At 37.3% G+C, this 15,336-nt stretch overlaps 1 protein-coding gene and 1 long non-coding RNA gene across 5 annotated transcripts in view; both read right to left on the bottom strand.

Moving 5' to 3' along the window:
- Positions 1-15,336, bottom strand: part of LOC131510250 (uncharacterized) — a 250,588-nt gene that overhangs the window by 169,517 nt on the left and 65,735 nt on the right. The gene's annotated exons all lie outside the window — the stretch shown is intronic.
- SETD2 (SET domain containing 2, histone lysine methyltransferase) overlaps positions 1-15,336 on the bottom strand; it is a 125,681-nt gene that overhangs the window by 67,717 nt on the left and 42,628 nt on the right. For all 4 annotated transcript variants that reach the window (XR_009260954.1, XR_009260955.1, XM_058727157.1 and 1 more), the window contains exons 6-10: positions 13,818-13,941; positions 12,772-12,849; positions 10,503-10,600; positions 8,080-8,206; positions 136-270 (exon numbers count right to left, since the gene is read on the bottom strand). Coding sequence is in view for 2 of the 4 variants with exons in the window: in XM_058727157.1 (XP_058583140.1) it covers positions 136-270; positions 8,080-8,206; positions 10,503-10,600; positions 12,772-12,849; positions 13,818-13,941 (562 nt within the window). In the remaining 2 variants the exon portion in view is untranslated. The remainder of the gene's footprint in view (positions 1-135; positions 271-8,079; positions 8,207-10,502; positions 10,601-12,771; positions 12,850-13,817; positions 13,942-15,336) is intronic.

Genomic DNA, 15,336 nt, shown 5'->3' with positions numbered 1-15,336 from the left:
TGTTTATATTCACAAAACACCCAGAAACTGTTCTGATTGATGCAAAATAAAAGTGTACAAAAAACAAATGGTTTAAAGTTAGATGCCCCACCACAAACTCAGAAATAAAAAACAAATTAGTATCAAAGAGCTCACCTGTATGAGCTCAAGACAGGTAAGTTTCTGCTCCAAAGTTTCAATTCTAACCATTAGCCGGGATAAGCTGAGCACCTGGTTTTTATCAGAGAGACCCTCACCATTCTCCATCAGAGCTTCTAGCTCTCCATCCACCTGCCACAGCAAAGAAAAATATCTGGTTATAAAAACAACAACAACAACAACAACAACCCCCACTAATCTAAGAATCAAACAGCCTAAAAAAGATGCTCAACTTTGTCAGTAATAGGGAAAATGCAATTAGACCCGGAGTGAGAAAACATGTTAAATTTACTAGATTAACCCAGGAAAAAAAAATTAAGAAGTCTGATAATATCAAGTCTAGGCAAAGATGTGGATCAAAAGGCACTTTTATGTACTGTTGATGAAAGTATAAATTCGTATGATCAATTTGAAAAGCATTTCATTCTCTCATCAAATATTTAACAACTACTTATTGTATGTCAAATATAATCCTGGGTGCTAAAGACATTGCAATGAAGCAAAACAAAAGTCTGCCCTTTTTGGGAGACAAACAACAAATTGTTAGGTGAAAAGTATGCCAGAAAAAAATAAAGCACTGGCTTCAAAAATAAATATTTGTATCCCCTATGCCTAGCACTGCACACCTAAGAATAAACCCTAGAGAAAACCTCTCCACATGTCTACTCAAAGAGTCAAAACAATGTTCACTGCACAGCCCTTATAATAGCAAAAAACTTCCAACAATGCAAACATCTGTGGCCAGGTTGTATAAACCAGCATGTTCATACAACGGATCATTCTACCACAGTGAAAGGAATAAAGTGCAGCCAAATGCAACAACATTCATCAACCTTATAAACATAATGTTGTATGAAAAAAGTTCCAGATTACATGCTGTATGAATCTGTTTTTGTAAGCCTCAGAAACAAAAATTTTATAGATGCATGTCTGCAAAATTAATTTTAAAAAGGCAATGGAGGTAAGACACAATTCCAAACACTGGTGTTCTCCAGGGGCTAAGCAAGGAGCAGGAAGCAGAGACGTTCTTTTGTAATTATACCTTATAACTTACATCTATTCTCTGCGTGTTTCAAATATTACATTTAAATAATGGGGGAACAACAACAACAAAATCAACCTACCAACAGTTGTTTTCCAGCTGTGTTATAAAAGGTATAAAGATGGCTTACAGAACTTACTCTGGGGGAGATAAAATTCATGTGAAAACAAACAATGAGGCATTAAATGTAAATGTTAAAAACCTAGAGGCCTAAGAAGGAAGGCAGCAGTTTAGAATGAGTCACCAGAAGGGAACTCACAGAAGCAGGGTTAGCAGGAGGTAAGATAAAGGGGAGAGTAAAGTAGAGGGAAAATCATGAACACAGGGAAATGGAAAATTAGGATAGTGCCTAGCTCCACCTGGCTGGAGTAGACAATGTGTGTGGTGAGGAAGTGAGAAAAGCCTCATTTAAAGGAAGGCTTGTTAGATCGGAAGATCTCAGAGGTGATATAGAAAAATCTGGATTTGATGTGACTGAGCAAGAGAGCTCTATTACTGAATCCAAAAAAAGGGGAATAATCTGATTGAAATGGAATTTGAGAATAATTAGTGGAGCAATAACAGAACAAAATTTACACAAGATAGCGACTGATGCAGAAGAGATACAAAGATGACATTAAACTGACATGGCCTAAGATGAAAGAAGTCCAGAATGTGCTGACAGACGAAAGCAAATCTGAAAGAAAAGAATCTTGAGGAAATTTTCTGTTACTTAACTTTTAATCATCTCAATTTTAGGCAATGCACTGAACATTTCCTTTTTATATGATACCACAAACTTCACATAACATAATGGTGAAGAACAAAAATAAGTAAGAAAACACAAGATGCTATCTGCGAGATGAAGAAATGTAAATTCATTTTATCCCTTCCAAATGTACATTTAAAGCTCCTTTCTCATTTCCAGTATCATTTATGTTTTGAACAGATTAAGTATTTACACAGAAAAATCAATTTATAGTTAAATATTAATCCAAGACAATTTCCTTGAGGATGTTTTTCTCCTGTATATCCTAAATATAGAACTTCCTATGTCCCAAACTCTAGAGGATTAGAGCAGGAAAGACAAAGGGCTTTAAAATTACACTTTCCGGGGCACTCGGGTGGCTCAGTCGGTTAAGCGTCCAACTCTTGGTTTCGGCTCAGGTCATGAACTCAGTTTGTGAGTTCAAGCCCTGCACCGGGCTCCGCGCTGACGGTGCAGAGCCTACTTGGGATTCTCTCTCCATCTCTCCCTGCCCTTCCCCTGCTCACTCTCCTTGTCTCTCTCAAAAATAAATAAACTTAAAAAAATAAAAAAAATGAAATAAAATTCCACATTCCCCTCCCCCCAATGCAACAACCAGAACCTCACTTTGGACAGAGTTTCAGATGCAAATACTACTAGACTAAGTGATGGGGTTTTATTTTCATATTTAGGCATGACAGGATTCTATAACTCTGAACATTTAAGAGACAAAATGGAGCATTTTGCTTCATTGTTTGTTTTCACATGAATTAATTTTATTTTTCATTTAATAAACATTTATCAAATAGATACTATACCATAGAAAGCTCCACTGGGATATAAAAACAGTAGCACTCTTATCTTAAGGAAATAAACAGTAAAAACGTAGAAACTAAAGTAAAAATAACAAAATTTTGCAAACAACACAGAAGGTAAAGAACCTTTGAACATTCCCACTACAATTATAAGATTAATAGTCATATTGTATACCTAAAAGTTATCATGCCAATCCCAGTAACATGCTACAGCTTCCATAATTTGGGGTACTCAAGTGGACAATCAATTGTGGAATTAATAACTTTTGGGATATCTGGGAGGAAGGGAGCCAGGGGACCAACTGACTGTTCTCATTAATTTGCATTTACTACAAATATTTATTTTTAATTTATGGGTCACAGCCTACCTGAAAGGATTTGAAGTAACTATAAGCTAACATAAAAGTATAAAAATGATTAAGGAATATGTTAATAAATTACTGACAATTGAACATTTATACATATATGCATAATTCTATAGCACTTAAAAATTCATTCTATTGAGTACTTAATCCAAGAAATTATTTACTCTTTTTTATTTAAATACTTTAGTCCTTTTGGCCATGAACTATCTTTAATGGGTCTAAGAATTTTTAATAGTTTCTGATGAAATACAACACACATAAAGTATATAAATGACCTGTAAACAAATACGTTTAATAAACAGGTGAGCAATATCCATGCAACCAGCTTGCAGGTTAAAAGCGGGGTGGGGGAACGACACTGTCAACATTCCTGAAGTGCTCCATGGGCTCTTCCCTTGTTCTAGTACCTCCTCTTCTCTGCTCTCAAGATAACATCTCCTAACTTTTTAGGAAATCATCCTCTGATTTTTAAAACAGATTTACCATCTGTGTATAAATCCCTAAATAATTTTGTCTATTTTTCATCTTTATGGAAATCATACTGGACAAAACTTTTGTGTCATGCTCATTCTACATTCATCCTTAAATTTTAGGAGCCCTCCATGCTGTTGCATGCAGTCATAGTTCCTGCACTTTCATGACCAGTTTTTCATTCTAGGATTACATTATGAATTTGTCTATATTAGTGTTAACAGATACTTGAGTTGTTTCTACTTTTTCTAATGTTTATTTATTTTTGAGAGAGACAGAGACAGAATGCGAGTGGGTTAGGGGCAGAGAGACAGGGAGACACAGAAGCAGAAGCAGGCTCCAGGCTCTGAGGTGTCAGCACAGAGCCCGACGCGGGGCTCAAACTCACAAGGTGTGAGATCATAACCCGAGCCGAAGTCGGACGCTCAACCCACTGAGCCACCCAGGCGCCCCTCTACTTTTTCTAATAGAAGCAGATGCTGCTGTGACTCCTGATGCACATACATTCACTTTTAGTAAACAATTCCAAAGTACTTTCAAAAGTGGTTGCACCCATTTACACCCCCACCAGCAGTGCAGGAGATCTCCTGTTCCTAGGAGTCATCAGACTTTTTACCAATCTGATGAGTATATAAATGACATCTGATAGTTTTAATTGATATTCCCCTGATAATTAATGAGGTTGAACATCTCTCTATGTTTATTAGCTATTTGGATTAGTGAAGTGTCTGGATGTTGTCTATTTTTCTTTGGTGTTGGCTTTTTCCTTAGTGATTAGTAGCAGCTCTCTATACACTCTGGTTATTAGTGCTTGTGTGTTATGTGTTGAAGGCAAATATTTCCTCTCTTAGGTGTCTTCTTGCCCTCTTACTGTGTACACTGGTTATCATTAATTTGTTTCGCAAATTTAAACAAAAGAGACTAAGGGAAGATTCAGACTATTTACTGTTTGTACTTTACAAACTACAAATATCATCAGGTAATAGGGAATTATTATACCTCCATCTGCTAATTATTTAATTACCTGATTTGTGACATCCCCCCAAAAAACTATCACCTTCAACTGGAAAAGCTTATAGTTTTGTTAAGGAGATACGCTGTATAGAGATGCAATCATAAGATCAATTAAAAAAAAATGTTTACCAATCAAGGGATAATATGGGGATGCAGACTATAATGCTATTAACATATTCTTGTTAAGAGTTACAATAATCAAAACTATATTTTAAACTGTGCTATCTTATCCCTTCCATGGCCTCCTCTACCCAAAAGAATTCCCAAGACTGTAGCTGACTGTAATTCAGAATCTAGGCATGCAGAAGGGATTTTCAGTAGGAGACAATCCAAGTAAAATTAACTTGAGTTCAACTCTTCATTACAGCCAGGGCAAAGAACCCCTCTACGGAACTCAGACTCATTCCTCTATCAGGGAAAAATTTTATCCAAATCATTCTTGTTCCAGAGTAACTTCAAATTCATAGCTGGAGCAATCCACAATGACTAGATTCATGCTACACCAAATTCCATCTAGAATACCAAGGCCTATACTGATATGGGACACAACATTACCAGAATAAAAATAAGCAAAGAAAAGGAATGTCTACACTTTGGTGCCTTGGGATTGTTCTTGAATCTTATCAGATAGAAAGCCATCTGATATTGGTATGATGGAGGTATAACACTGCCTAAGAAACCATCATATTACAAGGACACTCCCCACCAACAATAAAATTTAAAAAAAAAAAAAAAAGTTTATTCTGTAAGTTTTGAGAACAGGAAATAGCCAAAGGGAAGTTTTTATGGAGATTTTAACATAGGTCAACATGTTTAATGACTATTTTGTGGCTGCTCTGACAAACTATCAATTATAAGTTAAAAATAAAAGCAACCTTAACACAGTTGAGAGAAAAGTTTCCTGCAATACTCAAGTCAAGAAGCCTAATAGGTTATGACCTAGTGACACCACTTCCATGGATACACCTTAAAGAAACATGTGCAGAAGAGACATATATAGATACAAATTATGACATTAAGAGAAAAGCTTAAAAACACTAGTGTCCAGGGGAGCCTGTGTGGCTTAGTTGGTTGAGCATCTGACTTCAGCTCAGGTCACGATCTCATGGTTCATGGGTTCAAGGCCCACATAGGGCTCTGTGCTGACAGCTCAAAGCCCAGAGCCTGCTTCGGATTCTGTGTCTCCCTCTCTCTCTCTGCGCCCCTCCCTTGCTCACACCCTGTCTGTCTCTCTCTCTCTCAAAAATACACATTAAAAAATAAAGAAAACACTAGTGTCCATTAGGAGGGCTATATATAAACTGTTACGTGATGAAAAACTTTACAGCAGTTAAAAATATGTTTATATATATAGGGGCACTTGGGTGGCTCAATCAGTAAGCCTCTGACTTTGGCTCAGGTGATGATCTCAAGATCATGTATTGTGTGTGCTGACAGCTCAGAGCCTGGAACCTGCATCGGATTCTGTGTCTCCCTCTTTCTCTGCCCCTCCCCCGCTCGTGCTCTGTCTCTCTCTCAAAAATAAACAAACATTAAAAAAAATTTTTTTAATATGTTTATATAGAAGTCAATGTGGATCAAATTTTAAAATAAGAGTAAAAAAAGCAAATTGCAGAAATGTACATATTATACCATTTCTAAAATCCTATACAAAACAACTTAATAAGTTTTAAAATGCAGAAATGTTGGCTGTTATGACCGACCACAATGGTCACCAAGTTGGGAGAAGATAGAATTGTTCTCTACAATTTGCAGTGCAACACAATGGTCAAGAGCAGAGACCAGAGCTAGACTAGTTCATTTCCATCACCTACTGGGTGATGCCTCAGTGTTCTCATCTGTAAAATCCTTGCACCTAATTTCAAGGCTTGCTATGAGAATTAAATGAGTCATGTGTCAAAAGCTGAGCTGAGGGGCGCCTGGGTGGCTCAGTCAGTTAAGCGTCCGACTTCAGCTCAGGTCATGATCTCACAGTCTGTGGGTTCGAGCCCCGCATCGGGCTCTGTGCTGACAGCTCAGAGCCTGGACCCTGTTTCAGATTCTGTGTCTCCCTCTTTCTCTGACCCTCCCTGTTCATGCTCTCTCTCTCTCTGTCTCAAAAATAAATAAATGTTAAAAAAAAAAAAAAAAAGCTGAGCTGAGTGTCTGGCACACTGCTACAGAGTATATGCTCTCCAAAAACAGAGCAGAAGCACACACAATGCTCAAAAGAACATGTGTTCGTCTTGGGTGGTCTACCACCATGGCCATTTGTTGAAGCTTTCCTTTTTGGCACTTTTTAAATGGCCTTTTTTTTCAATTGCCCTTTCCAATGCTTTTTGGTTCTTACAGAATTTAATTTGGGCTTAATGACATCACCTTTTAGCCATTATACTTTTATCCCCTCACCCTATACATCTTCTATCTACTCATCTAAACACTAATTTATATGTAACTTAAGCATTTATAATTCTTAATGTATTAGTTCCTGAAAAGCTCAGGCATGAGCTAACTGCCAAAGAATCACAGGGGAATTTGCTAACCCCCTCAGTCTCCCCGCCCCCCCCCCCCCGCACCCCCGTTAAGATTCACAGGTCTGAGGATGGACCCAGAAATGCGCTTTTTCACAATGGACCCTGTCAGGTGATTCAGAGGCTGAGAAACGCTATTCTGGTGAAGGGATCCTCAGAAAAAAGGTGTTTGTTTTTTTTTTAACGTGAAGCTCTTGTCCCAGTTAAGAGTCCCTTGATTAACAAGATAGCTCCTTCCTCCGTAGTAACTGAGGTGAGCTGGGGTAGAAAAAAGGTTATCAATCACCATTTTAAAAAAAGACCATTTTCACTATTTCATTTTCACTCCTGGGTTGCCTATTACCTCTCAAAACTCACCTTATACCCCTCCAAAGAGGGTTTTCAGAGATTGTAAGAACACTTGCAAACTTTAAGAGTTCCAAACAAAAAACAAACCAACATTAAAAGACTAGGAATGTAGATCAGACTTAAGTAAATTAATAGATGAACATCTTATTTGTACTTAGGATTAGGAGTTTTACAGGCTCCAAAAAAACTATCAGTCCATTTTTTTCAATATGACTTCAGTAGTTCTTAGCAACACCTAATTCTAATCTCTATGAACCTGAAATAAAAACAGCAACCAGGGCCACCTGGGTGGTTCAGTGGGTTAAGCATCCAACTCTTGATTTCGGCTCAGGTCATGGTCTCACAGTTCATAGGACTGAAGCCCTTTGTCAAGCTCTGCGCTGACAGCATGGAACCTGCTTGGGATTCTCTCCCTCTCTCTGCCCCTCTCATGCTTGTACTTGCTCGCATTCTCTCTCTCAAAAATAAACAAACATTAAAAACAAAACAAAACAAAAAAAAAAACAACCATACTTCTTTCTCTAATGGTCTCCTCTGATTCTGAATTTCTCTGTTGTTTGGCTTTTCAAATTTTAATCAGAAAAGCTACCTCCCTCCTTTAAAGGTATATGGTAAAAGTTGAAAAAAAAGGGATGAAAGAAACACTTACTGAATCCTTCTTACGAGATCGCTCCTTCTTCATTTTTCCTCCTGCTGCTCTGATACTGACTCTATTCTCTCCTCCCAGGTAACCTCGGCAATTAGCTGACCCACAGAAACATTTCTGAGCTTCTTTTCTGTTCAAGGAACATAGGAAAGATGTCAGTTACGTGAAAGTACACCACATAAAAATGTCAACAACCTAACAATCACATACAAGAAAGAAATCAATTCAGCCTAAAAAACAATTATTTTAAAAGACTCCAACAAACCTAATACCATTTAATGGAAATGCCTGAAAACTGCTCTTAAAAAAATATTCTTTTTCTAATCCTCCTTTATTAGCTAGACAAAATTAGCCAAGAAGTTAATGAGTAATTTCTCCATTTTATGAGTACCTACTCATGTATAAAAATTAAGGATTTTTATACTTATATGTGCATAAAAAGATATATAAAGGTAGACATGTGTAAAATGTATAAAAATAAGAGATCGTATATATATTGAGCTAAGAACAAAACTGCTTAAATAGTTCAACATCTCTCATATGTAAATATTTAACTGGCACCAAGAACAACAAATATATTCTTACAAATAGATGTACACAGATACGAAATTCAATATGTACAGGATACTTAAAAGGAAACACATGATTATTAAAAGTTATCACCACTTAAGGATGAGACTCTAATAAGAAATATAGTAATAAGTAAATATAACTGTGGAGTTCAGGAAAAGTGGTAGAAACAACACAGGCCTAACTCTATAGGCCTGGGTACAAACCACCATGGCCATTTATTTATTCTGCGATCACAACTACCTGAGAAAAGCAAGAAGAACTATACCAAAAGGAAACTGATAGATTTAATTTATGATGGTAGCAATCAAAAGCATAAAAATAAATTATTCAATAGAGCAGGGAATCACAAACAGCACCTGATTTCCAGTTTTCCTTCCTTCAAATAGGACAGTGCAAAAGTAAGAGGGAGAAAGCATGGAGCTGTACACAGAACCTGGGTCTGCACTCATCTGCGGAATGCTAGGCCACTGCCTAGATGCATTAGTTCACGAGGTTACGCAACATGGTGATACCATTACTACTTCATTCATTAGCACGAAATAACCTCCAAAAGAAGAACTTCCTCTCATCAACTATTTGGTTTAACCTGAAGTAGAATTCACTTCGGGAAAGCAGGATAAGTGTTTGATTTTTTTTCCCCTTTTCTGACTTTTAAGCTACTTTATAAAAATCATGAATTGGTTCCCTTCTATTACGACTAATGCAGTTTTATTTTTAAAGTATCATTAAATCTCATGGTTTTTACATCATACGTTTCAAACCACTGCAGTTATTATCCTTTCAATGCTTAAGTGTTAATGAAAACTCTCCCACTGTTGTTGTTTTTTGTTAATGTTTACTTATTTTTGAGAGAGAAACAGCACGAGCAGGGAAGGGGAAGAGACAGAAGGGGACAGAGGATTCAAAGCAGGCTCAACGCTGACAGCAGGGAGCCCCCTGTGGGGCTCGAACTCACAAACCACAAGATCGTGACCTGAGCCAAAGTCAACCGACTGAGCCACCCAGGCACCCTTCTCCCACTGTTTTGAGAGCCTATTAAAGCTAGCTCCTGGGACCCTTTGACAAGAATCTCCTAATCTTTCATAACTGGTTTTCTGGTATGACAAAATAAACCAAAATCACCTTGTCTAATTCCTGTCTTAACCTGAAATCAGACACTTCTCCAAGGAACCCTGTTCCTTTTAGTGGGATTCTGTGAAACCACAATATAGATGCTAGGGGTATTCATTGTTATTGTATCAGTTATTATTTTGGTTCAAAAGAACTAGTAAATTATTTTTCATAGTACAATGTGGTACAGATGAGAAAAGATTAGTCATGAGTTGATAACTGACAGATAAATACACACTTATACACACACTGTAGACATTTCCAAAATTTAAAGGGTTTTCTAATTACTTAAGAAACATAAATATATAAATAAGACAGCATGAAATTCAGAAGAAAATTATGGAGTTCCTGTACAAATCCTTTAATGGCTGGAAATGTCACAGTAGGAAAAAACACAGAAAACAAAAAGTAAAGAACTGGTGGTACATATAACTTTTTTTTTTTTTTTAACCTTTATTCATTTTTGAGACAGAGCGTGAGTGGGGGAGGGGCAGAGAGAGAGGGAGACACAGAATCCGAAGCAGGCTCTAGGCTCTGAGCTGTCAGCACAGAGCCCGGTGTGGGGCTCAAACTCACAAACCACGAGATCATGACCTGAGGCGAAGTCAGATGCTTAACCAACTGAGCCACCCAGGCATCCCCATATAACTTCTTAGTAATTCATATCAAAGTTTTATGTCTCTGTATCTGAACAGTCCATTTCCCCACCAGAAGCAGCGAAACAGAATAAAAACAATACTCACCCATATCTTTGGAACTGATAATCAAATGTTAACTCCGAGCCTGAAGGAACTAGTTTGGTGGTAAAAAACCCGACCCTCAGTTGTCCGTTCACAGTCCACTGAGAAGTTGTTTTTAAAAGAAAAGAAATTTGTAACCGATTAATCTGTGTGTTTTTCTTTAAAGATCATTTGCCTTAATAATGCATGAGCCTCTTTTGACAATTAAGAAGACTTTACCAAATAGCAAATAGGAAACTTTTTTCTTGAAGTAAACTACCATATTTAAGTGTTAATCTTATTTAATAAACTACCAGGTTGAGTATCACCTATAATTTGTCTCTAATAAAAGTAACTGCTACTTATACCTGTCTTAATACACATTTCCACACAGTAAATATTCACTTGTACTAAAAATAAGCAGATAGGGAATGCTTGGTGTCATTGACTGTTACTGGCAAATTCATATTATTATGTTAAAAGTAACTATATTCCAAGATAAGGTGAGGCATGGAACCAGGGAAAGAATGATGCCAAATGTTTAATTTCATAAAGCAATGGTCCTGTGACTGAGTATAGGGAAAGGGAAGGAAAGCATGACAACAACTGCATAAAACTCAAGAATTAAAATGGGAGTAAATACACAGGAGTTAGAACTTGTGGTTCCAGAACATGTTAAGACGTAACTCGACTGCAGAGCTCCTGTTCGATCTTTTGAGCACATTACTGATGAAAACCCCCAGATTTAAAGAGATGAAGGGACACAGTACAAGTGGAAATCTCACAGGTAGACACATGGCCACCAGATGCAGACAAAACTAGAACAGAACTTACATAAAATGATCATGGAGTGTGTTCTCCTATTCGTTATATGGCTTGGCTCCCAGAAGAGCCATATCTAAGATCTATTAGTATACAGGTCAAAAGGACAAAAAAAAATATCCAGGAGTTGAAGGCACTATTTATTTATTTATTTATTTATTTATTAACGTTTACTTATTTTTTGAGACAGAGAGAGACAAGAGCATGAACAGGGGAGGGTCAGAGAGAGAGGGAGACACAGAATCTGAAACAGGCTCCGGGCTCTGAGCTGTCAGCACAGAGCCCGACGCGGGGCTCGAACTCACAGACCACGAGATCATGACCTGAGCCGAAATCGGACGCTTAACCGACTGAGTCACCCAGGCGCCCCGAAAGCACTATTTTTTTTTTTTAATTTTTTTTAATGTTTATTTATGGGACAGGGAGAGACAGAGCATGAACGGGGGAGGGTCAGAGAGAGAGGGAGACACAGAATCGGAAACAGGCCCCAGGCTCTGAGCTGTCAGCACAGAGCCCGATGCGGAGCTTGAACTCATGGACTGCGAGATCATGACCTGAGCCGAAGTCGGACACTTAACCGACTGAGCCACCCAGGCGCCCCTGAAAGCACTATTTTAATATGAGAGGAAACCATTGATACTACTTTTCTAGGGTGTGGGTCCATAGCCTTCTTAGTCTAAGAAAGAACCAATGTTCTAACGTTTGTGTGTGTGTGTGTATTTTTTTTTAAATCTAAGATCAAAACACAAATTAGAGAGAGTACTAAAATTATCTCAAAATGTTTTACCAAATTCAATAAATGAATGTATCAAGCATCAACTATGTGCCAGGCACAGGGACAAAGAGAGAGCCATGACCCAGAGTCTGGCCTTGTTGAGGAGAAGCAGTGTCACTCCATGTACATGATACACGATCTCTCTTATCTGTGGCCATTCAGCCCCCCTTACATTATTAAAGCAGCCAAATTTGGCACCTGGATTAAGAGCTGATAAAAATCTGAATAGAATAGTACACACTGGACTTCATCAGAATTCAATTTTAGTTTTGTATTTTGGCACCTTTGAAATAATAGTTAAAACTTATGGGCAAAGAGAGGTGACAATTAAATGCAATGGGAGTTCCTGGACTGGATGCCAGTCCAGAAAAATGACAGATGGCAAAATATGAATAAAGACTTTAGATTAGTTAATAGTTAACAGTACTTCCTGGATTGGATAACTGTATAATGGCTATTTACAATGTGAACCTTTGAGGAAGCTAGGTGAAGGATGATATATGGAACTCTGTACTCTTTCTGCACTATTATTTTATAAATCCGAACTTAATTCAAAATAAGATTTTTAACAATAGGAAAAAAACAATTAAAATGATTTAAAAATAAAATCCATGGGAAGCCTTGATATGGAATCTAAAATTAATACAACATCAATCTTGAACAAAGATCCAAACTTCTAAATCTACCTCAACTTACTTTTTGAGTCTCACAGTTTGGTTCACAGCTGTGATTCATGAAACGAGAGCAGTTTCCTTTCTGAGTGGCATCTATTATCTAGGGAAAAGGATCATTTAAGAGATAAAAATGAGACCTAAAATATACATATATTTTGCAAAGGAAAGGCATCAGGCAAATGTAAGATCTGCATGCCCAACCCCGCCTCCTCTTTCACATACAGACACATCCAAGTGACAAATATCTAACTACTTCCTCTGGGACATCTGCTAACTATAAACATCTTACAGGCAAAACGATCTCCATATCTATCAATGTCTCTTCCATTTACTTTTAGCTACTTCTAACATCCTCTTATATTCAAATCTCACTCCATGTGTATAAAACTCCATTTTAAAGTGCATGTTACACCACAGTGCAGGATCTCTCAAACTTGAATGTGTATCTGAATTCCCTGGAGAGCATGTTAAAACTCCTGCTGGACCCACCACCAGAGTTATTAGATTCAGCAAGTCTGGGGTAGGATCTAGAAATAGGTTTTCCAGGACTGAATGTAGAGACATATATAAGAATCTAGCTAAAATTTATCACACAAGACATTAAAGAGATTTGTAAAAATGTAAAACAGTTGCACTCCTCACTAAAACAAAAATATTTTGAAAATTATTTTCATAAAAACATGTTGCTTATGTCAACATATAATTGACTTGTTACTTTAAAGTGATTTAACAAATATTTTTCAATTTTTCAGCTTTAATTTTTATGTAAGTATTGACAAATATAACCCACATTAAAAAATCTCTTCTAGGGGTATCAGTAATTTTTAAGAGTTGTAATATGAAGCTCATAGGTTTACATTTACATGTATATGTAAACATCTCCCTCTCCCTTTTTGTAAACAAAAACATCTCCCTCTCTCCTTTTTGTAAAGAAAAGCTATATATATATACTATTCTGTCCCTCTTTTTTGTCACTTAATATATTTTCAAGATCAGTCTGTATCAATGACCCTTCCAAACTCAACAATTTCCAGATCTGTTTCAAAGCAAATACATTCGTCCGCTCACCTCATCATTCTTCAGGGCCATGAAATAGTAGTGGATGTTTTTGTTTCGTGCATACTCCTTTACCCGGGCTTTAAACTCTTTATGATCAAGTACCTCTCCACAATATTCCAGGACAAAGGTGTTCCTGGCAAAACAAAAGGGAAACAATAGCACTTCCTGCCTAGGAGCTGTATGGAAAACACATACATCTATGCAAAAAAATAGATTTAAGGAAATATTGAAAAGAATAAATATGGTCTTATACAAGATATAATTAAAATATACGTAAAGTACCTAACATCTAACTGAGGTTTTCTCCTTCCTAATACTTTTTAAAAAATGTTGATTCTAAGATGCTTTTACATTTATACATACTATCAAAACGTGTATCCTTGCTCTAACTAGATATTAAAACAAACACTCAAATCTGGTTTATAATGCCATGAAAACAGTGATTCACAGCTGAGAAACAGCTCTGAAGAAATCAGGAGGCACTGAAATATTAGAGGCTTTATGTTCTAAGAAAAAAGAAGATAATTTAAATACAGCAGCCATGGGGCGCCTGGGTGGCTCAGTCGGTTAAGCGTCCGACTTCAGCTCAGGTCACGATCTCGCGGTCCGTGGGTTCGAGCCCCGCATCGGGCTCTGGGCTGATGGCTCAGAGCCTGGAGCCTGCTTCCGATTCTGTGTCTCCCTCTCTCTCTGCCCCTCCCCCGTTCATACTCTGTCTCTATCTCAAAAATAAATAAACGTTAAAATAAATACATACATACATACATACAAACAGCGGCCCTTCTACTGCCTTTATTCAAAGACCTCTAATGATGTCAAAAGTCAAGCAGATCTTTTCTCCTGAGGCACGTGGATGGCTCAGTTGGTTAAGCATCCAACTCTTGATTTCAGCCCAAGTCACGATCTCACAGGTTCGTGAGTTCAAGCCCAACATCAGGGTCCACACTGGCAGTGCAGAGCCTGCTTGGGATTCTGTTCTCTCCCCTTCTCTCTGCTCTTTCTCGCTCTTAAATAAACTTAAAAAAATTTATAAACCCATCTTTTCTCTGACTGCCTTCTCTGTGAGTTTTTTCTAGCATTTATCAGTAATTATGATTAATCTCTCTCCTTGGCTTCTTTCAAGTTCCTTCCACCCCTGACCAGTCTTTCCTCAGTTATTTAGTATCTTCAGTAGAGAAGAAACAGGTATAATATACAGAGAGAATGTCATGATATTTAACACTAACTGGCAGATTTGTTCCAAAGACCTCCTCATCCTATGTATATCGGACAATGTCCCTGTTCAATGGGCATGAATACTCTCTTCGTGAACATCTACACAGTTTCGAACTAAAAATTTATGAAACCAGCACTACTATGCTAATGAGCATATGGAAATTAAGGAGTAGGAAAATATGGGAAACCTGAAAATATCCAGTCTAGGGTATTTTACCAAAGGAGGGTTCTTCGTGAGGAGCTTAAGAAAGCTTTAAGAAACAGTTTTATTTTCTTCCTTTACTCCTTTTACATATTTAAAACTTTTTCAATC

This window comes from Neofelis nebulosa, chromosome 4, assembly GCF_028018385.1.
Source record: "Neofelis nebulosa isolate mNeoNeb1 chromosome 4, mNeoNeb1.pri, whole genome shotgun sequence".
In the NCBI taxonomy this organism is placed as follows: Eukaryota; Metazoa; Chordata; class Mammalia; order Carnivora; family Felidae; genus Neofelis; species Neofelis nebulosa.
The sequence above is the reverse complement of the archived record's forward strand: the minus strand, read 5'-3'. Positions and strand labels throughout refer to the sequence as shown.